Raw genomic sequence first — 26,378 nt, 5'->3', positions numbered from 1 at the left:
TCTCCCACTCATCTATCCATCCATCCATCCACCCACCCACAGACTCAATCATCTACCCACCCATCATGCTCTCATGCACCCACTCACAGATGCATCTATCCATTCACCCACTCATATATCTATTTCCCAACCAATGGGGCCACCCACCTAGCTACTAATTAATTATCACTAATCTCTATCTTAAACCTTAGGCTTTAAAAAAAGCAGTAAAGATTATCCAGGAGTCAGTAAGAGTAATTTACCAGAGAAAATGAAATGCAGCAATATGATTTTTTAAAAAAATTATTTATTTATTTTTGTGTGTGTGTGTGTGTGTGTGTGTGTGTGTACCATCAAATTGGTCTGACTGGTACAGGAGGAGATTGTCCTTCCATCTCCAGCAGAGCATCTGGTGGATTTGAACCACGTATCTCTGGGATTGCAGTGCAGCTTCTTGTCACCGGGCCACAGAGCTCGCCTGATGTGATCTTTTTAATCTGGACACTACCTGGGTCTACCCATAAACGGGAAGAGGGAAAGCAGCTGTAGCTCAACCTCAAAATACAAGTTCGCAAGGAGATCCCACAACCCCCCGCTGGTCCTTCCAGACTCAAGGGCAGATATGCAACAGTTACTTTAAAACTAGTTTTCTTTCATATGGGCTGGTATACAAAATTCATATACACTGTATTTCACCCTTTCCTTGATTCACACTCTTCACCGTTTCATTCACTCCTTTATAAAATGAATCACTACTGACCTATTCCACCATCACCCTGTCTTTTCAGATGCCTGACGGACCTTTCCCATTTCCTTCACCCCCTTCTTCCAGTAACCAAACTGTACCGCCCCGTGATTTCCCCACCCAACCTCACCCCTCTTCTCTCATTCCCTTCCCCATACACGTTTTACTAGTTATCTATTTTTACAGTAATGGTCTTATGTGGTATCTATCCTTATGAGACTGAGTTCACTCGGTATAGTGCTCCCCCGTATCTCTAAGTCACGCAGTAATTTTCGGAATCATTGCTCCTGAGTGCTCCGTGGAATTCCACCATGTGGTAAGAGTTAGTTATGACTGATGGATTTGTGGGTTGGCTAAAACTCACATCTTGGCAGGGAAGACAGCAGTATTCATCATGCCCAGACCTTTGGCTCACCGGGCATCGCTCTGATCTGTCCTGACTGTGCCAGCGCCCACAGGCAGGCCTGGTGCAGCAAAGGGCCCAACGGCATGGTGAACATCTCGCCTTCACGCCTGCTCTCAAGAACCTCCTCTTGAAGATCTGGCAATCCATATGAAGACAGAAATGGTGGGGGAGGCACCAAACCCCAGAGACTATTCAGACACAGCTTCAGGAGATTCTTCAATATGCTGATAAGGAAACAGAGGTCAACATAGTTGCCCAAGGTCATAAGGGTGTCCCGGCTGAGCTGTGCCCTGGGTGGTTTGACTCCAGCAGACGTACCCCTGTGCCCTGTTGGCATCTCAGCACCAATGTGCATGAGTCTCAGGCTGGCTCCTGTGTGTGTGTGTGTGTGTGTTACACAACACATCCCCAGGAAGCCAGCACCAAGAAGGGGCTGGGAGAGAATGGCACCGTGGAGCTATCTGACCCAGTGGGCTCTGACTAGTCTCCAGATGCCATGGTCAGGCACGAGACAAGAGGCCTCTACAGGTGAAAATGCACCGCTGCTTCCCAGGAAGCAAGGCGTGGAGGCCTGGAGGCCTGGGTGGAGAGGGCACTGGGGTCAGAACAGGGGAAGCCTGCCTCAGAGGCGAGGCTGGTGGTGGCATCATTTACCCCTAGGTCTCAGGTCAGCAGTGATGTGGGTTTGCATAGGATGTGAGACCTGTTTCCGTTTTCTACAGGTGAGTTCTCAGTTTTGCCAGCACATGTGTTAAAGAGGCTGTCATTTCCTCATTTAATGGGTTTTGCTTTCTTGCCAAGCATCAGTTCACCATAGGTAGATGGGTTGATTTCTGGGTTCTTGATTCTATTCCATTGTTCTATGTGTCTGCCACTGTACCAATACCGCATTACCACAGCTGAGTAGTAGGTTTTGAGATCAGGGAGTGTGATGGGCAGACGAGGGTGTGTGTGAAGGCAAGGTGTGACAGGGACTTGCAAGGTAAAATGAGATGGATGATAAAAGTCATAGTTAAATAGCAATTAATTCTATAAAACAGTGAATGGAAGCGATTGTATAAAACACAATGTACATGAATGAAATAAAGTATAAGAACTGTATAAAAAGGAACTGTTACATAGAACATAGTAACTAAAAGAAAGACAAGGTTGAATGGTATAAAAATAACTATGAGATATCACCTCCCCCGAGCAACAAGAGCAAGTTCATGAGGACAGCAAACAACAGATGCTGCTGGCGACGCAGAGGTGAGAACTTGAACCTACAGTGCCGGTGGGAATGTGAAATGGTGCAACCATTATGAAGAGCAGTTTGGCACTTTTATAGAAAACTGGGAATAGATATACCATTTGATCCAGCATATCCGCTATTAGCAGATAATCTAAAGAAATATGGACTTAGATACAGACAGACACACACACCCCAATCCCCAACACACACACACACACACACACACACTCACTGCAGAATTCTTGACAATAGAAAAGGGATGTAATAGTTCAAACACCCATCAATGAATGGATCAATAAAGGGACTATGGTATATACATTCACATGATGGAGTACTATGCAACACTGAACACATAAAGGGACTATGGTACGTATATTCACACGATGGAGTACTACGCAACACTGAACACCAGCAAAGAATTTGGTAAACACTTCGTAACGTGGATGCATTTGGACATTATTGTGTTCAGTCAAGTCAGTCAGTTGTAAAGGGACAAATATTATCCAAGACCATTATAACAGAAAGTTAAAGAAAAGCTTTTACACAGAAAGAATTAAAGTTGGATAATTACTAGGAAGGGGAAGGGAGAGAGGGGGAGTAAAAATGTAAATAAATAAAAGACACGTTAAGAAGGGAAAGGCAATAAACGTTAGACGGATGGTCAGCACAATACCAGTAAAGAAAAGGAAGAGATAGAGGAATAAAGAGATTCATGGAAATCAGAATTCCAGGAAGGAAATGGGAGACGTGCAGCTCATACTGAAGTGAATGTTACTGAACAAAACGTGTATGAACGAATAGCTGAATGAAGACTCTGTGTTGCAAAACTTCATACTGCAATAAAAAACTGTCTTTTCTAGAAAAAGTTTGAGGCAGAACCTTACCATCTCCACTACTGACACGATCACAGGGTCAGGGGCGGGGGCTGGATGGGTCTGAGGCTTTTCCAAGCTCCCTGCCTCACAGGGTAGAATAAGGTGCAAAGAGCACTGCTATGACTCACAAAGGCTGGGACAGCCTTCCAGCTCCTCCCAACCACTCAAGGCTCAGACTACAGGCCCCCAGCCTGGGACGCAATCTCCCTCCTACCAGCAGAGAATGGCCAACTTTTAAGTTTTCCAGCCTTTGTGATTAAGACAACACTCATGTGGGCTCCGTGCTCATGTGGGCTCTGTACTCAATGTGGACTCCGTGCTCCAGGCTCACGTGGGCTCCTGCTCCTGTGGGCTCCGTGCTCATGTAGGCTCCGAGCTCATACAGACCCCATTATATAAAACAAACAATACGTAGATGGATCTGTTGAGGGCGAGGTGGCAGAGCCCGAGTCCCTGCTGCCAGGCTCTCCCCTTCCCCACCAAGGACAGAGCCAGGCTCTACTTGACAACCTGGGCCCAGACAACCCCAGGGCCCCGTCAGCACTGGCATTCTGGGGGGGGTGGGGTTCTCACTTAAGTCATTCTGCTCCCCCACCTCAGCTGGACCCACTTCCTCCATGTAGTCTCGTTCTGAGAATAAAAGCCCCTTGGCCGGGCCCTTGGCAGCCCCTGTTCACACATCACCGGAGGCATCTCCTCAGTAGCCGGCACCGTGATGCGGAGCTAACACCTGGGGGAAAGCGAGGGGCCCTGGGCCACTGTCCGCTGGGAACGCTCAGTCAGAAGGGTATTTGGCACATGTCTGCCTAGTTTTGGCAAGCAACACATTTTCACATAAAATGGTCACTTTTCTAAGTGATAGACCTTGGGGTTTGCTGGCAAAAGCCTGGCCATTCCTTTGGAGGCTGGTGCACTGGTGCTGAAGGCTGGCACCCTGATTTCCTCTCCGGCTATTCTGAGCTGTGGGCACCCAGGACCGAAGGCTCAAGTGAGGCGAAGCAGGGTGTCCTGTGCTGCTCCCAGGGTGCACGGCACGGCGGCTGCGTGGAGGTGAACGCGAAGGCGACAGCTGCATTATGTCAAACGTCCAGAACAGGCACATCCATGGTGACAGAAAAGTGAGGGGCTGGTTGCCAAGGGGCAAGGGTGAGGGATGAGCGGTAGGGGGCACAAGGTTTCTGTTTAGAAAGTGTTTAAAGATGGACTGTGACGTGCTGGTCCAACTCCCTGAGGGAGCCGAAACCACGGAGTTACACAATTTACATATATAGACCGTGCACATGTGGATTTATACCATTAAAAAGTGGTGACAAAAAAAAAAAGTCAAGCAGTAAAATAACACCAGGGACCAGGGAGGCAGCAGGTCCCTAGAACCACCAGCCACACAGGACTGCAAGGGCAGCATCTGTCGGGAGCAGGCTGAGAAGACAGGAAGGGAGAGGATGGTGGGACAGAGGGAACAAGAGGCACTGAGGGATTGTGGGAAGTAATGATACAACGTGGGGATTCTGATCAGTGTCGTGGGGGCAGGGGAGATAATCAGAGAGGACGCAGAATGCAAGAATGTAAGACTAATACTTTAGAGGGAAAGGTCTTTGCAGTGAGGTCAAGTCATTATCAATGAAAAACACTGTCTTTAAGAAAGAAGGAAAAATTCAAGTCAGTGTACCTGTGAGAGCCCGGTGAAGTGTGGAAGCAGGTGAGAACAGGGAACTGGAGAGAAGCTGATGGATATGCGACATGTTTGGGGAGAAAACCTTTTATTTATCACAACTCAACTGTTTCATCTGTGGTTCTCGGATTGATTATCAGTGAAGAAGCAATACTGATTGAAAATATTTCAGCTGAAATACAAAGAAGAGCACCCGGACCATAAACACCCAAAAGCCTGGCCGACTCATGGGATCTGGTCAAACACTCGCTAACTTAAGGAACCAACAGTTTGGCCAGTTTGTGGATTCAGAGAGATTTCACAAGATGAACTGGTGGGTCAGCTGTGCCTGTTTGGGTACAGACATCAAATAAAAGGGCAAATTAGCCTTCTTGATGAATAGAGCAGCTGCTCCAGTGTCACTCCGATAGGCAGGACTTTGCCAAGAGCGCCATTCCAGGAAGAGGTAAAGAGTCGGCAAAGTCATGGGTTCGGCCAAGTACTCAGTGCGCTCCCGCTGTGAGCCCACCACCGCTCTCTCCCTGGGAGGGCGGGGGCGTCCTAGGAGACGCAGACACAGGGCAAGGCGGTGAGGAACAGAACATACTCCACAGAATTAAAAAGACCATCAGCAAAGGTGAATCAAGGTGTCTGAAGCTCCCAGACAGGGTTTTTCTGTTCGCCCTATTGGCGGTCTCTCTATTTCTCCCACCTGGACTTACTCACTGATCTCAAGGCCTTCCTGAACCCTGATTCCATTATGTGATTGTTTAACAAACACAACACTGATCCTGGTTTTGGACTAGCCAGGACTTGCTCCGGCCTCCTCTCCTTAACAGCGGCTTTCCAGCACGTCACCTGACCTGCCAGTCTCTAAAATATGGGTAGTTAATTCTAGTCCTGCTCTTTGACAAAGAGTGAACAGGTCCAACACAATCACAGGTGTGCCTGTATTAGCAGACTGTTGCTCTTGTCAAGCGCATTGAGTTAGGTCCAACTGTAAGCGAAGGACACACAGTTTCTGCTTCACCTTCACCATCGTTGCCACGCTGAGCCCACAGCTGCAGCCACTGGGTCGGTCCATTTCGTTGAGGGTCTTCCTCTTTTTGCTGATCCTCTGTTTCATCAAGCATGGGGCGCTTCTCTAGGGCCTAGGCCCTCTTGATCGTCCAACGAGTGTGAAATGAAGTCTTGCCATCATTACCTCTACAGAGCAGGCTGCCTGGGTTTCTTCTAAGACACATTGTTCTTTCTTCCAGAAGTCCATGGTCTATCCAGTGTTCTTCCCAATACCACAATTCAAAGGTATCAACTCTTTCATTTTCCTTATTCATTTTCTAGCTTTCACATGCATATGAGGAAATGAAAAACACCATGGTTTGGGACAAGTACCTCTTAGTCCTCAAGGTGACATCCTTGCTCTTTAGCATTTTAAAGGGGTTCTTGGCAGCAATGATGTCCAATGCACAATGTTGTTGTTATGTGCTGTCGAGTCGCTTGAGACTCACAGCAACCCTCTGTACAACATCTCTGAACTCTGCTCTATCCTGAGTCAACTTTATTGTCTTTGACACACCTACCCCCATTACTCCAGTCACTGAGTCAATCCATCTTATCAAGGGTCTTCCTCTCCTGCACTGTCCCTCCACCTTCCCAAGCATGATGTCCCTCTCCAAGGACTGGTCCCTCCTTGTAACATGCCCAAAATATGTCAGATGGAGCTTCAGAATCATTGTCTCCAAGGAGCAGCCAGGCTTCACCCTGTCCAGGACAAACCTGTTTGTTCTCCTGTCAGTCCATGGTTTATTCAATACTCTTTTCCAGCATCACAGCTAAAAAGGCATTGATCTCCTTCTATCATCCTTCATCATTGTCCAGCTTTCTGATGCATTGCACGAAAATGCAAAGACCATGGCCTGGATCAGGCATACCTTAGTCTCTAGACTGGCATCATTGCTTTTCAGTATTCTGGAGAGGTCTGTGAGAGCAGACATCACCAATGTAATTTGTCTTTTGACTTCCTGGCTGCTGGGACCAAGGGTGTTGATTGTTAAGTCAAGCATACCAAAGCTGTTAACAATCTCAGTCTCTTCACTGTCTCTATCATGATACTGCCAAACAGCCCAGTGGTAACAATCTTTGTTTTCTTAATGTTGATCTTCAATACACATGGAAACCGCAGTCCTTGACCTTCAGGTCCTCCTCAGTTTCAGCAAGCATGGTTGTATCATCTGGATAACTCTGGTTGTTGATGAGTCTTCTTCCAATCCTGATGCCACATTTCTCCTCTAAGAGCCCAGCCTCCTGAATGGTCTGTTCTGTATAAAGATTGAAAAGGTATGGAGATAGGACATGTCCCTGGCATACACCCTTCCTGATTGTGAACCATGCAGTTTCCTTTTTCTTTTCTGACTACTTCTTCCTGGTCCAAGTATAGGTTTTGCATAAGCGCTCTCAAGTGCTCTGGGATTCCCATTCTTCTCAGAGTCAGCCACAGCTTGTTGTAACCCCCACAGTCAGATGCTTTTTCTTTTAACGAAAATGAAATCGCTGACAACTTGAATCTTTTCTCCACTTATCATGCTGCTGCCTATCAGTCCAGTTTTGAGAATTTTTTTATTCCTGTATACTGAAGGGTAATCCACTCTGAAGGCTGAAGCCTCTGATCTTCACCAGTTAATGACTCAAGTCCTCTTCCTCTTCATCTATATCTGCATAACATGCACTGTTAATGTCTTCTCCCAGTCTTGAAGCCCATCATACAGACTGGGTAAGTAAGAGAGCTGCGGTGGCCTACTAGCAAGAAGTGGTGCCGTTTCCTCAACGAGACAGAAAAGGCAATCTCCAATTCCATGTGGAATGGAAAGAGGCCGCGGATAAGCAAGGCACTCCTGAAAAAGAGACACAAAGTAGGAGGCATTTCACTCCTTGATCTCAAATCCTACTACAATGCTGTGATGGTCAAGACAGCGTGGTACTGGTACAATGACAAACACATAGATCAATGGAATAGAATTGAGAATCCAGAAATCAGCCCATCTACCTACGGTCAACTGATTTTTGAAAAGGAGATGAATTCAGTTAAGTGAGGAAATGAAACACCTCTTTAACAAATGATGTTGGCAATACTGGAAAACTAGTTATAGAAAACTCAAGCAAGGCCCACACCTCACACCATACAAAAAAACCAACTCAAACCAGATCAGGGACCTAGGAGTAAAACCAAGGACAATAAACTTCATTAGAGAAAAGTTTGGAAGAACTCTAGAAGCCCTAGTCCACAACATGAACAGTACCCCAAGCATCTTGAAAAATTTACAATCAGGAGAGAATAAAATAGATGAATGTGATCTTCTAAGAACCAAATTCCTGTGCATATCCAAAAACTTCTCCAACAGGGTAAAAAGGGAAGCCATAGACTGGGAAAAAATATTTGGTAATGACATGTCTGATAAGGGATTTATATGTAGAATGTATAGAATACTCGAGCACATCAATAAGATAAAGGGAAACAACCCAATTGCAAAATGGGCACAGGATATGACCAGACACTTCACCAAAGAAGACATTCAGATGGTCAACAAAGACATGAAGAAATGTTCAAAATCCCCAGCTCTAAGAGAGATGCAAATCAAAACAACTATGAGATATCATCTTACCTTAGTAACAGTAGCAAAGTTCAAAAGAGCAGCAAACAGCAAATGCTGGCAAGGTTGTGGAGAAACTGGAACTCTTATTCACTGTTGGTGGGAGTGTAAAATGGTGCAACGACTATGGAAAGCTGTATGGGGCTTTCTCAAAAAGTTGGAAATAGAAACACCATTTGACCCAACAATTGCACACTGGGAATATACCCTAAAGAAACCAGAACAGCCACCCACACAAATATATGCACATGTTCACTGCTGTGTTGTTCACAATCGCAAAGAGATGGAAGCAACCCAAGTGACCATCAAGAAATGAATGAATAGAGAAGCTGTGGTATATTCACACAGCAGAATATTATGCAGCACTGAAAAACAAGGAACTCATAAAATATTATACACAATGGGTGACTGACTGTGGAAGACATTATGCTAAGTGAAATATCTCAGTCACAAAAGGACAAATACTGCTTAATGTCACTGTTTTAAAACAGAACTTACATGGAAGTTGGGGGGAATCTAAGAAAAGAGGGGATAAATAATGAACACTGCATTTTTTTAAAACATTGCATTTAAACAGATGAGGGAAAGAAGTGTCTGAAAGAAATATATGATTAGGTATTATCTGCATGACAATAGTCCAGAATAAGAACTGCATAGTAAAGTGGACTGGGGGAACAGGGGGAGGGTAAGAAATGGTGCAACAATGAAAGAATCTTTTTAAAGAGAAAAGTGAACTGGGGGTGGAGGTAGGGAGGAAAGTGTGTAACAATGAATGAATGGAAATTCAAGTTTTCTGTAAACTTTTGTTAAAATATCAATTAAATAATAACAACAACAACAACTTGTGGTTGCTGTGATGCTGAACACTATGACACTGATGTGTCAAATGTGTTAATGGTTACCCATGGTGGACAGTGTTTGGCGGCGCTCCCCAATTAAAACAAGCTTGGAAGGAGGAGTGGCATCCACTTCCATAATAGCTTGCCTCTGGAAACCGTATGAACCTGGAGAGAGGATGAAAGGCACCCAAGCATTGAGGACTCTCCTTCATAGGGTCGCTATGAGACCCCTGCGACTCGATGGCACTTAACAACAACAACAACAACAACAGAAAAGAAGCTGTGCTGCAATCCGAAGGCATGTGGTTCAAATCCACCAGCTCCTCCACGGGGGAGGGATGAACAAGCCCCTCTCGTGCAATTAGCTGCCTCTGAAGACCCAGCGGAGGGCCAGCTATGGGTCAGTTCTGACTTGATGGTGCGCACCACCACCACCACCACCACCACCACCACCACCACCACCACCACCACCACCATGGGGAAAGGGTACAGTAAGTAACCTTGACACACATCTTGCCTGATTTTAAATCACCCAATGTCCCCTGGTTCTGTTTGAACCACTGCTTCTGGAAGTATGCATAGGTTCCCCATGAGTGCAAGTAATTGTTCAGAATTCCATTCTTCACAATGCTAACCGTGGTTTGTGACAATCCACACAGCTGAATGCCTTTGCATAGTCAGTAGAACACAGGCAAACAACTTCCTGGCAGCCTCTGCTTTCAGCCAAGATCCATCGGACCTCAGCAATGATGCTCTTCATTCTATGTGACAACAGCAATGATATTCCTTTATCAAGCAAAAATCATAGTGGTATAAGCAGAAGCTGCTGTCACTGTTGTTAGGTGCGACTGAGCCAGCTCTCAGGCACAGCGAGGCCAAGTGCAGAATGGAGCCCTGCCCGACCTGCTGCCCTCACGTCCCGGCGCTGGCCCCACCGTGCAGCCACGGTGTCAGCCTTTCTCAGGAAAGGTTTCCCTCTCTTGCTGATCCTCTCTGATGTCCTTCCTCAGGGGTTGCCAAAAGAAATCATCCCTTTCTACTTTGGGGGAGCTCTGGTGGCGTAGTGGGAAGGAACTGAGCTGTCAAGCCAAAGGCACATGGTTCAAACCCACCAGTTGCTCCACAGGAGAAAGATGGGCAATCAACTCCCGTGCAGCTGACTGCCAGTTCTGACTTGATGGTACACACAACAACGGCAGATTTGTGCCACTGCTATCTTTGAAAGGGTAGGAGCTTGAGGTCTTTATCTAGAGTGCGTATCTTGGTTTCTCAGTGCTGCTGGAACAGCAAGACTGCAAGTGGGAGCCTTTAATAAACACATTTTCACAGCTGATAAGGATAGACGTCTAAATTCAGGATTCGTTCTAGATGGCTCTCTGTCATCTCTGGTAAATCCCGACTTCAGCTCCCTGGTGTCTGTCCTCCATAACTTCTCTGGTTTTGCTTGCTTGCTTCTGGGCCTGTACGTGGACAATCTCAAAAGTGACTGGCTTACGATCTGCCATGGCCTTATTAACATGACAAAGAGAATCGTATTTCTACCTGGCCTTCTTTCCACAGGTGAGGATAGACAGCACGTGTTCTGGGAGGAAAACAATTCTTCCCATAAAACTGCATAAGTAGATGATGATTGCTAAGTGCAGGTTACTATCCAAGGGGCCAGGGACACACAGACAAACAGCCATGACTGCAGGAACGCAGAGCTGAAAGGACCACCAAGTTCAAGTAGCCGAAAGCTGCTCCTGACTCTTCTCAGACACTTACACCTCAATATGGGTGGAATCCGCATTTTGGTCAAAATACTATGTCTTTTTAAAAAAGTAGAAAACATGATTTCTGTGTAATTATACAGTTGTTGCTGACTCATAGCGACCCCGTGAACAAAAGGCCTGAAGCCCCTCTACAACTATCGACATCAAAGTTCACAGAGTTTCCGGAGGCAAGTTGTTTAGGAGGTGGATGCCAGTACAGGGCTTTAAAGATTAACTTCTTTAATTTATTAATGAGAAAACCAGTAACAAGAAAGCGGATTCAAAGGTAATAAATAAAAAAGCTGTTGCAGACAGACAGAGGCTGGTGGAGAAACAGGAACAACGGAGCACTTACAAGGACAGAAACAAAGCAGGTTTATGGCTTACGAAGCAATCAAACTGTGACTTCTGGGGTAATCTTTCTACTACCGGAAATAATTTAGATCTCTACTAGACAAAAATGAGTGCTCACTTAGCCGTTTTCTCCAAGTTAATATCTAACTTTATGGCTGCCTTCCTCAGGAACATCACCTGCTACAGGTGAGCCTACTAGACAAAAGCTCTTTCATCTACTCAAGGGCACACAAGAGTCCTTTTGTTCTTTCCCAGAGTTGTGGATACCATTTCCAAAATATCCTTACCATATCAAAACCCAGTCTGTTATCCATGCCAGTGGGCTGACTAATCAGCTCTTTTTAATCTGATCCAGCTTTGCTTCTGCCTCTTTCACAGTCTCTTTATTTGTGAAGGTTCTTCACAGGCATGAAATCAAGTCTTTTCTTTCTAATGTAACAGTGCCAGAGGGCACACGCCCAACCAACAGAAAATAAAACAAAGCTCACCACCTGGAGTCCATTCTGACTCAGAGTGACCTGCGTTAGGTGTCTCACCTGTTCACCTCTGGAGAAGGTGACTCATCTTTTCCCAGCAGGGCGGCTGGTAGATTCAAACCTCCAATCTTTTAGTTAGCAGCCCAAAATGATGTGCACTGTGCCGCCAGAGTGTACTGTGTACCTGTACACAATATGGATGTAACCATACATGATACACCTGTTGTAAAGGATGAGTGTAAAATACGAATGTCTCAAGTTAGACTCCACTACATTGCCCTCGAAGGGAGTTTAAAACCCCTCAAACTCACTGCCATCAAGTCAGAACTAACTTACAGCTGACCCTCCAGCAGATGGATGAGAGGCTAAGCAGAGCTTCAGGGATGTATCCTTTCTGCATACCTTTTCAATATACATGCTGGAAAGATCATTCGGGAGGGCGGACCATTACGGAGGAAGACTCAACAACCTGCGATACTCAGATGACACAACTCTACTCACCGCAAGTGAGGGGGACTTGAAACATTTGCTGCAGAAAGTTGAGGATTGTAGCTTTCAGTATGGATCGCATCCCAACATCGAGAAAACAAAGCAAAAAACACCACCAAAAAAACAAAGATCCTTCCCACCAGTCCAATAAGCAGCATCATAATTGATGGAGAAAAGATGGAGGTTGTTGACTGAGGCAGTTTCAGCTTGCTCGGCTCCACAAGGAACGCCCTTGGCACCAGCAGTCAGGAAATTAAAACACAAGTTGCACTGGGAAAATCTACCATCAAGGACCTCTCTAGAGTGCCAACGACATCAGTCCAGAGGCTGGTGCACCTGATCCAGGCCGTGGTCTTCACAACTGCTTGCTGTGCATCAGAGCTGGACAGTGACTAAGGATGACAGGAGACGAGTCGATGCCTTTGAGTTGCGGTGCTGGAGGAGTCCTGAGCCATGGACCGCCAAGAGAATAGTTGTTTCAAATGTAATAAACGTAACTTCTTTATAATTTGGGGCGGGGGGGAGAACAAACAGGTCTATCCTAGAGAGGATGAAACAATTTGCTCCTTGGAGGCAAGGATTCTGGAGCTCTGTGTCACATTCTTTGGCATGTTGTGAGGCAGGGACAGTGCATACTTGGAAGTGCAAGAAAGGAAGCCCCTGGATGAGACAGACAGACACAGTGACTCGATGGCACATCATGAGGCAACCATGTAAACAGCATGGGAGGGGACCTCTCTGCCATGGAGCCACGGACGGATTTGCCTTGCAGAGGGTGCTGTCCTAATCACCAGTGCAAGTGCCCACGGGTTTCACCAGCAGAGCTTCCTCTCAGAGCGAGCTGTGGTTGTTTTGTCTCATTGAGTGAATATGACTCACGGTTACCAGGAACAGCAGATCTGAACTCTGTCCTATCCTGCACCATTCTCAACACCCTCCACCCTTTAAGTTCATGGCTGCAGACATTGTATTAATCCATCTCATTGAGGGTCTTCCTCTCCCTTGCTGGCCCTTCCCTCTTCCAAGCATGACGTCCCTCCACAAGGAACAGCCTCTCCTAACGACGTGTCCAAAGGATATGGGATGAAGCTTCACGGTGTTTGAGTTCATGGAACATTCTGGTGGAACTTTCTCCAACACACAGTCCACATGATAAGCAGGCGTCTTCTCCAAAGGGTATAGTACACCCTTTTTGGAACAATTATAGCTCCAAATCTCAGCACCAATCCTGAACACACAACCTCTTTCTATTCTATTAGCACGAAGAGGAAAACTCTCATTTCATACATGTTCTGACCGGAGGCATTCAAACTCTCATTCCCGTCAAATCACAACCGACGCATAGCGGACCCTCTGGTGGGGTTTCTGAGGCTGGAAATCACAGGGCAGGTGGTTGCCCGGCTGTCTCCCTTGGAGCCACAGGTGACTGTGAACTTCCAGAGGCCCGGCCTTCAATGGACCGTCACCAGAGCTCCCGAGAGGGAAAGCGGAGGTTATGATAAAGAAATCAAAGGAATCTGTGCCGAAGGTAGCTGCCATCTGAGAAGGTCTGTGTTAGAGGACGGCCTTCTGTCCCCTCTGGAAACCAACTTCTCCCCCATCGTGGTAACCAGGCCTGCTCTATTTCGGATTTCCTATTAAAAGGCACAAAAGTGGTCTTTTTCCTTCTCCAAAATAGCACTGCTCCTTAGTTTCCAGAAAGGTTCCACTGCACCGCCTCTCCTGAGACTTGTGATGCTTGTTGCCTCCTTACAACAGGCCCTACACCTACCCCACAAGCCGGGGCCTCAACGAACAGTCAGGGGACTCAGTGGCTACACCCCTCCTGGGGACAGCACACAGTGGTCAGGAGCTCACTACACGGAGCTGCGGGTCCTTAAAGGATCCTGTCTCACTGACAGGCAAACCCGCGCACTAGATGATCCTGGAAGCTTTGTCCTCGAGCTGTTCAGCTCTGCTGTGACACCACCTCCCCGGACCCCATGGCAAACCCGTGAGGAAAGGTGGAGAAAGGGCTGAAAAGGGCAGGTACCTGCAGACAGGTGAGCAGGTATGGAATGGCTCGTACCTTGAGTGTTGCTGCAGCACTTCGAGGGAACATGAACTTGGGGAGGGCTTATTAATGTGGTTAAGAGGCCTAAAATAACATTTGTCCAATCTCACTTTACCCATAGAAGGAGAAAAACATGACACCGTGCGAGGGCCCCACAGCAGCAGACTGAGGTCTCCCCGTTTCTAAGTGCTTTCCCTCCACGACCCCTAGGTCACAACCCAGAGGGAGACCTGAGTCCCATAGAGCACATATGCTCTGGGGCCCCCTACACCCCTAAATCCGACAGAAGCACACCACCATGTTTTTCTCTTGCAGAGGGCCTGCTGGGTTTGAACCACCATTCTCTGGGTGAACAGCTAAATGCCTTAACCACAGAGCCACCAGAGCCTCTTCCTCTGAGCCAGACTGAGCCCACTGCCAGACCCAATGGAACGCACCGCGTTACGTGTAACTCACAGCAGCTCTGCGTCAGCTTTCTCAGCCTGGAAATCTTTACAGGCGGGAAATGTTCATCTTTCTCCCACAGAGCAGCTGGTGGATTAGAACCACTGACCTTCTGATGAGTAGGGCTTCTTAATCCTACACCAGTGCTTCTGAGAGTGAGGCCCTCAACCAGCTAGCAGTGTCACCTGGGAGCTTGTTAAAGATGAAGCCCGTTGGTCCACTCACTGGCTGGAATCTGCAGGCTGGAACCAGCAGCTTGTGTCGCAAGCCCCCAGGGGACGTGGCGAGGTCTGAGGCCCACTGCCTGCTCTCACCAGCGCTTCTCAGCAGGGGCAGCTCAGCCGCACCACAGCTATTAGATGTTTGGAGACAACTGGAGTGAGGGCTGCTACTGACATCTAGTGGTCAGGGGCCAGGGATGTGGCTAAACACGCAGTGATGACAGGCCCTCACATGCCTACAGGGCCAGGGCCCTGTGCCCCGCAGGTTCCGGGGAGGCTGGGAGCTAGCGAAAGTGTTGGCTCTCTCTCTGGAAAGCACCAGATCTCTTTGGTTGGAGGGAAGACCCAGCTGCTGTCCAGGACGGGCTTTCATGTTTTAACAAGCTCCCAGGTAACCCTGCTAGCTGGTTGAGGGCCTCCCTCTCAGAAGCGCTGCTGTAGGATTAAGGAGCCCTGCTCATCGGAAGGTCAGTGGTTCTGACTCACAGCGGCCCTGCAGGACAGAGCAGTCAGAGGCTGGGATTCCTGACAGGGGCAGAACTGCTCCGGACTGTGAATCCTGAAGGGAACAGAACGCCTGAACCTTCTCCTGAGGAACAGTGGCTTCAAACCACTGACCTTCTGGCTAGCAGACCCAACATGGAAAGCACTGCACCATCAGGGGCTCTTGGCTGGAGGGTCAGGTTCCATTATGTCCCCAATTTACAGACAGAGAAACTGAGGCAAGAGAGGTGGAGTAATGTGACCAAGCTGACAGAAAAAATGGCCAAGCTGATGACATTCAAACTCAGGCAGCCTGACCCCGGAGCCTGTATATATCCAATACACACGTGACCCTGCCTAACAACTTAACCCCCAGAACAAAAGAGGCCCATTCCAGTTAGGAATCAAGATGGCAAAAACCTGGAACACAGGGACCAAATACAGGACATGACGTATTAAATAGTCATTTGACGTGTAAACTGACCTCCAAGCGCTATACTCCACTGCTGAATCAAAACATTACAGAGGACTGTTATACACTACTCCACAAATCAAAGAATCCGTTCACAGGGAGGCATGGAGAGTATTTTCTCATTATCATATGTCACAATTTTATACAGATGCCAGACAACAGAGCAGTGGTTATATGTACAGCCTCATCACGACCAGACATTCCCCATCTAAACACTGGCTTGCTTCTCAGTAGATGGAGCAACATGACTTATGTCAAAGGAGAGAAGAGAAGAGAAGAGAAGAGAAGAGAAGAGAAGAGAAGAGAAGAGAAGAGAAGAGAAGAGAAGAGAAGAGAAGAGAAGAGAAGTGTGTGTAAGCACATACATGTGATTGTGTGAGACAGAGAGAAGACAGGTTGATCAATGACAAATGCATGGGAAGGTGCTCAGCCCCCAGTCAGGACCTACCCATCGATAAACACAGCTGCGGCATTACTCTTGTATGTCTTTACCTGCACATACAGAGAGAATGAGATCATCAGTCAAATTTGATCTGCTTATCTTCAGTGACTGCCAGGTGATTTGTTCCTTTTTTCTCGTTTCCTCTATTGTGAAACTTTTACAATAGACAAATAGAATTTTTAGAAAGCCTTTGGGTCACCTCGCACAGATCAGAGTGGTGAACAATGTGGACATCTCTCTATCTCAAAGCACGAGAGCACTGACCAGGTCTTCAACAGGAAGTAGACAGTGCGCTGCAGACAGGGTAGTCTTGGGCCCAGAGCACCGCAGGCTCAGCGCCAGGCCCAGCAGAGTCCACCGAAGGAACGCTGGGAAAGTCCAGAGCAACACTGTGAGCCTGAAATACTGGCTTGGTCACTGCCAAGCTGCCAATCTTGAAAACAGGACTTTTTTTTTTTCAATTGGGTGGCCTCGTAATGACCCTCCAATTTTTTTTTTATTCCTGTTTATTTTCAAAGTTAGAATACATTTTTTTTTCACATCAAATCTTTCTCATTTCCTTCGCCCACCTCCCATCAAATTGAATGGTCCTATGATTAACCTCCCCTCCCCATCCATCCTCACCCCTCTGCTTCCACCCTCTCGCTCCCCGGATCCTCATACTCATTCTACTCTAAAGGTTTTACACAGTGTTTGTCCTGTGGGACTGAGTTCACTCAGCATCATGCTCTCCAGTCCCTCCTATATTAGGTAGTAACTAACAAAATCATGGCTCCTGTGGGCTGCTTAGTATTGCATCATGTGAATGTACCATATTTCTCAATCCATTCGATTGCAGTTGGACATCTGGGCTGTTTCCATGTTCTTGAGATGGTGAATAATGCTGCTATGAGCAATAGTGTACAAGTCTCTGTTTGTGCCTCAGTTCTCATTTTCTTGGGGTGTATTCCAAGCAGTGGAATAGCTGGGTCACATGGAATTTCTATGTTTGGCTTTCGGAGGATGCGCCAAACTGCCTTCCACAGTGTTGTACCACTGCACAATCCCACCAACAGTGTATAAGCATTCCGATCTCACCACACCCTCTCCGACGTTTATTACTTGCTGTCCTGTTAAACTCTGCCACTGCTACTGGGGTGAGATGGTATCTCATTGTGGTTTTGATTTGCATCTCTCTTGTTGCCAGTGATTTTGAGCATTCCTTCATGTGTCTGTTGGCCATCCAAATATCTTCCTCTGGAACACTGAACTTTTACCTCTTCTGATGCTCAGTTTTCTCATCTATAAAATGGGCTAATACCTGCTTATGCTGTTGCTGTTGAGTAGACTCTGGCTCAGAAGGAAGCCCTGAGAACAGCACAACGAAGCCCTGCCCTGCCACCGGCACAACCTTTGCTTCGCCTGAACCCACTGTTGCAACCACAGACCAATCCACTGCAGGAGGGTCTCCTCCTTTCTCACTGACGTTCCCATCACAGTATCTTTCTGCAGGGCTGGTCCCTCCTGACGCTGTGTCCCCACCACGGTCACAGAGCCTTGTCCTGAAGCAGCACTCTGGGTGCATCTTCAAAGACAGATTTGCACCTCCTTTAGGTGGTCCACGAGAAAGCAGAAATTCTTTGACAGCACCAATCTCGCCTAAGATTCTTTATCTTCCATCTTCCTCATTCATTGTCCAGCTTTGACTTGTGCATGAGGAGGCTGAAAAGGCCACGGCTCGGGTCAGCACACCTTAGTCCTCAAAAGGGACACCGTAGGCCTTTTGGAGGAGGTCCGCCCAATGCAGTGTGTCTTCTGATACCCTGGCTGCTGCTTCCAAGTGTGTGTGGATCAAAAAAAAAATGAAGTCGTTGAAAATTGTAATGTTTCTTCCCTTAGCACAAGGTCGCCTATTGATCTAATGAAGAGGGTTTGCACTGAGTCGATGCTGAGATGAAACCCACCCTGGAGGGTATAATCTTTTTGCTTCTTCAGCAAGTGCCTCAAGCCCCTTCACTCACTGCAAGCAAGGCTGTGTCATCTGCGCAATGCAGACTGCTGACGAGTTAATAAGCATGGAAGAAGTTTGCACACAGCAAAGTTTTCTAGAAGCCCATCCTTTCCCCGAGGCTCAAGGCATGTTAACCTGATGAGGACCAGTTGTGACAATGGACAAGCTATTTCTCTAAGCCTCAGTGTTTTTGTCTAGGAGACAGCAGTAATATCTACCCGTCCCTGTGGAGCTCTGGTGGCCTAGTGGTAACAAGTGACACTGTCAACCCACAGGCTGAATCCACCAGCTGCTCTGTGAGAGGAGAATGGGTAATCTCCTGCATGATTACTGTCTCTGAAAACCTGCTGGAAAGTCAATGATTAGTCAGTTCCAACTTGACAGTACATAACAGCAACAAGGGATGCTGTAACAATTCTGTAAAATCTCTCGGTGTAAGATAAGGCGCTATAAAAACAGGAGGACTGTTGTTTTTGCCAGTCAATTTTGCAGTGTTATAGTTCTAATAAACTAAAGTCAAGCAGCTTTCCAAATCTGGGTTCATTAATTAAGAAGAACTTGCTGAGCTTTGTGGGCTTCTCAGAGCAGTCAACACCCCTGCACGTCTGCACGTCCAGTCGGCGGCCCTGCTCGTCCAGTCAGCACCCCTGCACATTTGCACATTCAGTCAGCGGCCCTGCACGTCCAGTCAGCACCCCTGCACATCTGTGCATCCAGCCGGCAGCCTTGCACATTGCACGTCCAGTCGTGATCTGAGCACTGAGCCCCAGAAGCCCCTGCTGATTCGGCCCATCTTGTTTCACTCGATACAGAACGTGGCAGTGGCTCCCGTGCTGCAGGCCTGTGATTCCTGCTCTGTCTAAAGATGAGAACCTTGGTTTCTCCCAACCATTTATGAGGAAGGTTTACCTCCCTGATGTGTCATTCACTGAAACTCTGCGGAACTTGAATGTTCACACTCCCACGGTGTCGTTGTTAAGTGTTGCTGAGCCAAGCACAACTCATAGAGACCCTGTGAACAGCAGGTGTGAGCCCTGTCCTGTCCTGTGCCGTCCTCGCAGTCTCTGACCGCTGGAGCCCACTGCTATAATCACTGCCAAGCCACCTGATTGGAGGTCACCTCTCGTTGGCTGACCCTCACCTTTTCCAAGCACGATGTCCCCTTTCCAAGGAACAGCCTCTCCTAACAACATGTCCACAGTATGGGAGACGAAGTTTCACCACTCTCGCCTCCAAGGAGCGCTCTAGCTGCACTGATTCCAACACATGTCTGCTCATTTTCGCAGTCCACGGGAGACCCTGTATTCCTCTCCAGCATCTAACTCACAGCTGTAGCACTTTTATCAAATCTAATATTTACAGAATTCTTTTCAAGTATTCTCATATAGTGTCACCTATGGCCAAGACTTTTACCCCATTTTACAGATTAAAAAACGCTGAAGCTGATTTTCAGAAGGAACCCATGATGCTGTTAAGTGGAGTATGATTCACATCGACCCTGTGAACAACAGATCTGAACCCAACCGTGTCCAGTGCCGTCCCCGTCATCCCTGTCCTGCTCGATCTGTTGCCACCGTCACTGTACCGTCCATCTGGCTGACAGTCTGACAGTCTTCCTCTTTTTTGCCGACCCACCACCTTTCCAAAGGTCTTCGCTTGAGTCTACACAGTCTCCAGGCAGTGCTCAGCGTACTGCCCCATCACTGAGTACCCTGCGACAAATTTGCAACCCCAGAGGGTCCTCCTGGAGAAGCCCACCCACCCATCCCTTTGTGCCAAGTGCTGTCGGCACGTCCTGTGTAACAAAGAGGGTCCAGCTGTCAGCGAGACCACCTCCAGAGACTTACTCGGCGATGCCAGTGGGCGACACACTGGGCTGGCCACACCCCTGATTCTGGTCTCCATCGGCTTGGGGCCGGTCTGCCCTGAGCACCTACATGCCCACCCTCCACACTCCCCTGCCCTCACACCCACCCTCCACAATTTTGTGCCCACGCATCACAGCAGCCATGAAACTTGCTTCCCCTGAAAAACAAAACAAACCACAAAAAACCAAAAAAACCACCAAATCCTGCAGCTCCAGGAAGGTAAGTGGCTTGATCTTGGTCAGACTTCGCAATTCCAGGCACAGCTGACTCAGAACAGGAACTGTGGGTTGCTGCCGTTTGCTCCCTCGGTAGACTTGGCTCATGGTGACCCTGTGCCACCTGATGTGACGTGGTTCTGTGCTCATTTTCAAGGTCCAGTCCCCTGAAGAGGCCTGTCCTCTTGGGTTGGACACCCCTAGAACAGTCAGTTCTCAAACCCGAAGGGCTCCTAGGGATCCCTTGGTCCGGTCCCACCTTTCACAAACAGATGGTGACGAGAAAGCTCAGTGCAGTCACAGGGTTTACCAGGACCCCAAGAGCTCAGGCAGAGCACGCCTAGACCCAGGCCCAGTGCCCACCTCATCCTGTTCCTCAAAGTGGCCGAGCTGTCCTCTGCCAGCCAGCTGATTCGGACTTCTCGTCACCCTAAAGGGCAGACGCAGTGCTCAGATGATTCCCAGGCTGACCCCGCAGGAACAGGTCACTGTTTCCCCCAACTGGATGATCATTTCAACTCTCCAACCTGTCCGCCCGCAGCCAGCGTGCCACCTGGGCTCCGCACCACTGACTTCTTTCTGCCTCCAGTTACCAACCTACTCCCAGCCCTTCCCGAACTCCTTTTCTCTCCCCAAATCAGCGCCCTCTCTCCTGGTCCAAGACCCTAAGCAGACACTACATCCAACTGTGGCAGTGGACACATGAGCCCTGAGCTCACTGCCTGCAGGCTGGCCAATGAACGCCATCAGGCCAGTCAGGGTGGCTGTAACCCTGTCGTCAGGCACAAACAGTGGTTGAGCAGGGGGATCGTCTGTGTGTGGAAGACAACATGGACATCAACGTCCCCTCCCAGCGCTGTGACCTCCACAAAGCTTGACCTCTCAGAGTGGCCAAATCTCTAAGTCAGTCACAGGAGAAATGCCTCAGGGTCACAGTTTGGCAAACAAATATGCCAGTAAGTGATTAAGAGAACAAGATGAGATGACGGAGATGGGAAGCACACCTGGTGCAAACAGGAGAGGTGGCTGTCGAGGCCAGTGCGACCCCAGTGCGTGGGAGGGCGGAACCGGAAGCTGAGCAGCTCAGGGCGGGGACCCCCAGCTCGGCTCCACGGGCTCCCCATTTCCAGGCACCTGTCGGTGCTTCAGGCTCCTCACCTAGAAAAAGGCGCAGTGCCAGGCCCCCCTCCGGGGTTTGCCAGAACTAATGTCTATGACAGCAGCAGCTGCCGTGACACCACTCACTGCACACAAAAGAAATACGAGGATGAGCTTTTCTTGAGAAAACGAGTTCAGGTCTTCTCCCCAAGCTCCACTCACGAGCTCCTCCAGGTTCACCTCAGTCCCAGCGTCACAGAGCAGAGAAGCCTTTAAAGATGAGTATACTGGGTGAGCACGGCGGGGGGCACCGGGCACAGACCAGAGTCGGGTGACTCCCTGGAAGACACTGGGAGGAGGAGAACTTTACCAACCTGCAGAGAGAAAACTAAGCAGAACAGTCACCAGGAGGAAGAATGCTTCCCGACTCTTCAAGGGCACCGCTGGACATTACAAAGCCGTGGAGTGGGGCTTTTACAATTCTGAAGGTAAGTGCATGCTTATAGCTTGTGACCCACGAGGCACTCTGTGAACTAGGGCATGACGTGATCTGGACATGTGTGGGCACCACACAGTCCGGCCCAGCCTTCTCGTGAAGCCCCTCAGACATCGTCTTGTCTGCATGGGGACGGTCACTGTCAGTCCACATGAGGAGACAGGTGTGCTTCTGTGGCCAGTCCCCCCTCCACGTCACTGGCAATCCTGCACACCTGACCGAGGTAGGTGCCCGCTGGATTCTCCTCATCCTGGGAGCTCTCGGGGAGCAGATTCCGTGGAGGACTTCATGCTTGGACTCTGCGTGGGACTTGCCTAAATCTGAACAACTGTGCTCACTGACATTCCACCTTTGAGTCGACAGTCTTCAAACGGAGCCCTCACCTTTGCCTCTTGATGCCACGATCACTAGCACTGTGATCGCATGTAATTTTTTTGAAAGAAAATGAAGCTGATGATGACCCTAGAGACAGCGACAGAGGAGCCTGGCTGCTGCGGCCCACCCGTCAGACATACACTGTTACAAGGCAAACTTTTCAGATGAACGGTACAATGTATCCATAAACCAGTAACACAGGTGCTTACTGTGACTATCAAAAACCCACAAGCACTGCCATGGAGCTGATGCAACACAGAGACTCTGCAGGACAGAGAGCTCCCTGGGGCTTTCCAAAGCTCTAAGTCCTATGGAAGCAGATGGCCACATCGTCCTCCTGTGCAGCAGCTGGTGGATTCAAACTGCCAACCATATGACCCGGCTAGTCCACTGCTTGGAATATACCCCGAGAAAATGAGAACTGAGGCACAAATGGAGACTTGTACACCAACATTTATAGCAGCGTTATTCTCCATCGCAAGAACATGGAAAGACCCCAGATGTCCAACCACAATAGAATGGATTGAGAAATTATGGTACATTCACACAATGGAATACTACGCAGCACACAGGAGTAATGATTTTGTAAACTATTACCTAACTTGGGAGGGACTGGAGTGCAGCTATTAGAGTCACTGTACCAAAAGGAATTGGCTGACACTGAAGAATTTCACGAAACAATGTATAATCAAGAGCCTGTGGTGATAAAGAAAGAAGTACAAGCTGCTCTGAAAGAATTGGCAAAAAACAAGGCCCCAGGAATTAACTGAATACCAATTGATACATTTCAACAAACAGATACTGCTCTGGATGTGCTCACCAGGTTGTGCCAAGAAATCTGGAGGACAACCACGTGGCCAACTGACTGAAAGAAACCCATACTTGTTCCCATTCCAAAGAAAGGTGTGAGGTAAGGGTCTAACTGCACAGCTCTGTATGTGAAGTCTCAGAGGTCCAGGGCACTTCCATCTAGCTCCTTGAGAAGAGACCACATGTACAAAACCATGTCTTCCACTGGCCCAGAAGTCAGTACTGTGCACTCATGTAATGTGACGTGACGTGTCGGGTCAGTCACGGGCCCCTGTGCCAGTTCCACCATGCTGTGCCCTCAGCTGCGGGCATGGACACTGTGAAGCATGGCCCGCTCTGTGTTCATGAGGGGACCAGCTGGTTCTCCTCCCAGAGCCGCTGTTCTGAGTCTCAAACTCTCTCTCTGTTCGAGTCAGTCTGTTGCTTTATTTTGCATAGTGACCATTAGAGAACATTTTCCTTTTTCCAAGGAAAGGAAGTGCGTTAAAGAGGAGCCCGGCAGCTACGCTGTCAGGAAGCTCAGTTGGTACAAGCAGAGCCAGGGGGCACATCTGGTTCTGATCTGTCTGCAGAGAGGGCTCTCAGATGTGGTCTGCCTGTGGTTTGTATCAATGTTACACTACTGTTCCATTTGAGTGTTTAAGCCAAAGGCAAAGAGTGGGAATTGCTAACAGACTGGGCAGAGCTCAGTAAAAGCAAGGTCCTTGAAGGGTCACTAATCAGGGATAACTTGCGAGTGGCTAAAAGGACAAGGGACACTGAACCAAGAAAAGGCATGACTTTCTGAAGACTGCTGCTGTCACGGACCAAGAAGGCCAACTGGAAAAAAGTGTATCGGTTAAAAGAAGTCAGGATAGAAGCAAAGACCCTTGCCCAGTCAAAATCCTGCAAATCCTTCTGTGAGACCCCAAAATTTGAGTTGTTCGTACCACTCTTCCGGCACTTCCACCTCAGATGTGCCACGCTCCCAGTCTTGGCTACACACACACCCCCCTCAATGTTTAGCTCTCTCTCATTTCTGTAGCTCCCGCCCCCAGGCCTACTGTCCGGCATGTAACAGGTAATTAAAATGGACCTGTCAAATAGAACTTAAGCAACTATGACACATAAAAATAGATACATAAGAAGCAGTTAGGGAGCTCTGGTGGCCATGCGGACCAGTCTGGAATCACTGTTGACAAACGGAAACCCAGAAAATGGTAATTTTTAAATAGAAAGTCTCAGAGCCTCACTGCCATGGAGCCCGAATCCACTCACAGCTGCTGATCGTTGTTCTGCGTGAGTCTCCAGAGCTGTAAGCTGTATGGGAGGAGATCTCCCACTGTGTCCTGCAGAGCAGCTGGTGGACCAGAAGCACCAGAGTGGGGTTACTGTCACGACTCCCTCACTCTGTGCCAGAGATCCCTGCCTCAAACAAGGCAGTAATGATGACCAGTGCTGTCCAAACCACCCTCAACTCTCCACAGACTAGAACAAGGCCCTGATGGCGGAAGGGATTCTGAAAGAGAAGAACAAGTAGAGAATTCCCATTTTTTAGTTTTAAAACAAATCATAGAGCTGTAACAAAACAGCCTGGTACTGGTGTAATAACAGACCAATAAAATAAGACCAGTGGAATAGAAATAAGAGTCCAGAAATATAGCAACAATGGTCAATGGGCTTTTGACAAGGATGCCAAGTCCATTCACTGTGGAAAGAAGTCACTCCAATAAACGGTGCTGGAGAAAGGTGTCCTTCCTCCCACAGAAAAGAGAAACAGGGCTCAAGCTTCATTACACACACATCATCATCATCACCATCACCATCATCATCATCATCATCACCATCATCATCATCTTAAAAGCATCCCTAGGTACAAACAAAAGCCATTAAGACCTGCAAACCATAAAGTCCTTAGGAGAAAGCAGACCAGACCGCTGGGCCTAGTCTATAACAAGGAAGGCCCAATATAAACTGCAAAAGCCAAAATAAGTAAACAAGAGCTCATAATGTTTTAGATTTGCTCACCAAAAGATTGCAGGAAAAGTGAACTGAGAAGCTACCATCTCAGAGGACACCTACGGAAGCCATATAGTCACGAATCATCTAGTAACAAAAATATATATGAAACTTCAACAACTTAACAAAAAACCCCATATAAGCCAATCATGGAAAGAAGCTCAGCTCATCTAAGATGGAAAACAGGAAGATCCCATTTCACTCCCACTAATATGTCTACAAGGTCTGTGGTTTGGATCCGCCAATTGCTCCGCGGGAGAAGGATGGACGATCTCCTCCTCTGCAGCTGATGCCTCTGAAAACCCGCTGGAGGGTCAGCTATGGCTCGGTTCCGACTCAACCGCTCACAACAACAACCACAACCACAATGATGGCTACAATTCAAAGAAAATCTAATATGACGAATGTTGGCAAGGAAGTGGGGGCCTCTGGTGGGAATAAAACACGGGACAGTCACTGTGGAAAACAGTGTGGAGGTGTCTAAGAAAAGAACAACCGGAAGGTTTGTAATTGATGATATGAACAAATTCTTGTACACCATGTTCACTGCACCAGGATTCACAATAGTCAGAAACGAACTGAAGGCCCACCGAGCGGATACATAAACTGTGGTGCGCGTGTGCGTGCACGCGCGCGCGCACACACACACACACACACACACACACGTGTGAAAATATTTCTCATCCAGTATGACAACGGCAGCTGTTCCATGGGACAAAGACGGACAGTCTCCTCTGTGTACAGCCTCTGACAAGCCGCTGGAGGGCCAACTATGAGTCAGTTCCAACTTGACAGTATGAGAAATGAAATTGCATGCTATAACACAGAGCTTGAAGTCACCGTGCTCATGGAGCAAGACCAATCCCAAAAGGGTAAGCACCGTATGGCCGGCCTCACATCCATGAAAAGGCATCAGGGTTAGGGTAAGAATGAGAAAAAACTGGATGAATTATGTATACTGCATTGAAAC

General features: G+C 48.0%; 1 protein-coding gene across 1 annotated transcript in view; it reads right to left on the bottom strand.

The window, feature by feature from the left end:
* Window positions 1–26,378, bottom strand: part of LOC102856500 — a 56,033-nt gene that overhangs the window by 2,596 nt on the left and 27,059 nt on the right. The window contains exons 3-5 of the mRNA XM_006879171.1: window positions 16,565–16,608; window positions 15,126–15,292; window positions 1,140–1,265 (exon numbers count right to left, since the gene is read on the bottom strand). Coding sequence (XP_006879233.1) covers window positions 1,140–1,265; window positions 15,126–15,292; window positions 16,565–16,608 — 337 coding nt within the window. The remainder of the gene's footprint in view (window positions 1–1,139; window positions 1,266–15,125; window positions 15,293–16,564; window positions 16,609–26,378) is intronic.

This window comes from Elephantulus edwardii, unplaced genomic scaffold (assembly GCF_000299155.1).
Source record: "Elephantulus edwardii isolate Elephantulus edwardi_28Jun2011 unplaced genomic scaffold, EleEdw1.0 scaffold00002, whole genome shotgun sequence".
NCBI lineage: Eukaryota > Metazoa > Chordata > Mammalia > Macroscelidea > Macroscelididae > Elephantulus > Elephantulus edwardii.
This window is presented reverse-complemented; position numbering and strand designations above follow the sequence as displayed.